This window comes from Atta colombica, unplaced genomic scaffold, assembly GCF_001594045.1.
Source record: "Atta colombica isolate Treedump-2 unplaced genomic scaffold, Acol1.0 scaffold155, whole genome shotgun sequence".
Classification (NCBI taxonomy): domain Eukaryota; kingdom Metazoa; phylum Arthropoda; class Insecta; order Hymenoptera; family Formicidae; genus Atta; species Atta colombica.
Window position 1 is genome coordinate 858193 of NW_017259245.1, and position 1228 is coordinate 859420.

At 28.1% G+C, this 1228-nt stretch overlaps 1 protein-coding gene across 1 annotated transcript in view; it reads left to right on the plus strand.

The window, feature by feature from the left end:
* LOC108685623 (protein KRI1 homolog) overlaps positions 1-861 on the plus strand; it is a 3747-nt gene extending 2886 nt beyond the window's left edge. The window contains exons 8-9 of the mRNA XM_018190498.1: positions 2-159; positions 234-861. Coding sequence (XP_018045987.1) covers positions 2-159; positions 234-861 — 786 coding nt within the window. The remainder of the gene's footprint in view (position 1; positions 160-233) is intronic.
* The last annotated feature ends 367 nt before the right edge of the window (positions 862-1228 follow it).

Consider the following 1228-nt stretch of genomic DNA (forward strand, 5'->3'; position numbering starts at 1 on the left):
GATTTTAATGGCTGATGATAAAGAGTTAAATAAGTGGTGTTCTTTGAGACAAGCTCTTAAATATAAATCAGAACACGTAGAAAATAATGAGATTCAAATATATAAAAAAAAATCAATGAATGAAGCAAATAAGCGAAAAATTCTTAAGAGTTTATATACGTAAGTATATACGAGGATTAAGAATGTATGATATATTTTACATATTATAAATTATATATTACTTGTATATTTAGTGAACCAGAAGAGAAAGAAGAAGAAAAAGGCGAAAATGTTACTGAACAAACTGAAACTAATAATAAGAAACGTAGGCGAAAGAAGAGAGCTAAAACCAGTAATTCTAACGCAGAGTTTACAAATGCTGATATTGTTTCTAGAGAAAAAATTGTGCATATAACAGAGAATGATGTACAGAATAATTTACATAATGATAGTAAGGATGAAAATGGAAAGGAAGAAAAAAATGAGAATATACAAAAGAAAAATACAATAAATAAGAATAAAAAGCAGAAACGAAAGAATAACTTAAAAGTCAACAGCGATGCTCCGATTTCTAAGAAAATAAAAACAGATAACACAACGATGGAAGATTCTCAAATAAAAATGGACATTAATAACATAGAGAATAATAACAAAAATAGAGACGTCGTAGAGATTAATAACAAAAAGGTAGCTATTGACAAATTTACAGGTAAGAGGAAAAATAGGAATAGGAGTTCTCAATTTAATCAAATGAATACTGGAAGACACAAACCAAATCATAATGATCCAACGATGTCTTTGAATGCAGAAAGATTGAAGACATATGGAATAAATGCTAAGAAATTGAAAAATAAATTAAAATATGGTAATAAAAGATTGTAAATATGGATTTTTTGTATTTGCATTTTTATAAATATAGCAAATATAAAATCATATCTATATGATTTTAAATTCTAGCATTTATTTATTAGCATTTACTAATATTTTTCTATAGATATAATGTATGTACATACATATGTATATATACGATATAAATAAATAAATAGAAAAATGTCGATATATATAGGCATGACAAGTTTAATATAAAAGCACACACATACACACACACACACATACACAAACACACAAAGATGAATAAGAGACAACAGTCAGCGATTGCGCGCACCCTCGCGTAGGAGTGGTCTCGAGTTAGGGCGGATCCGCTTTCGGATGATAAACGACGTTTGCGGATTATTAGGATCGTATGCTG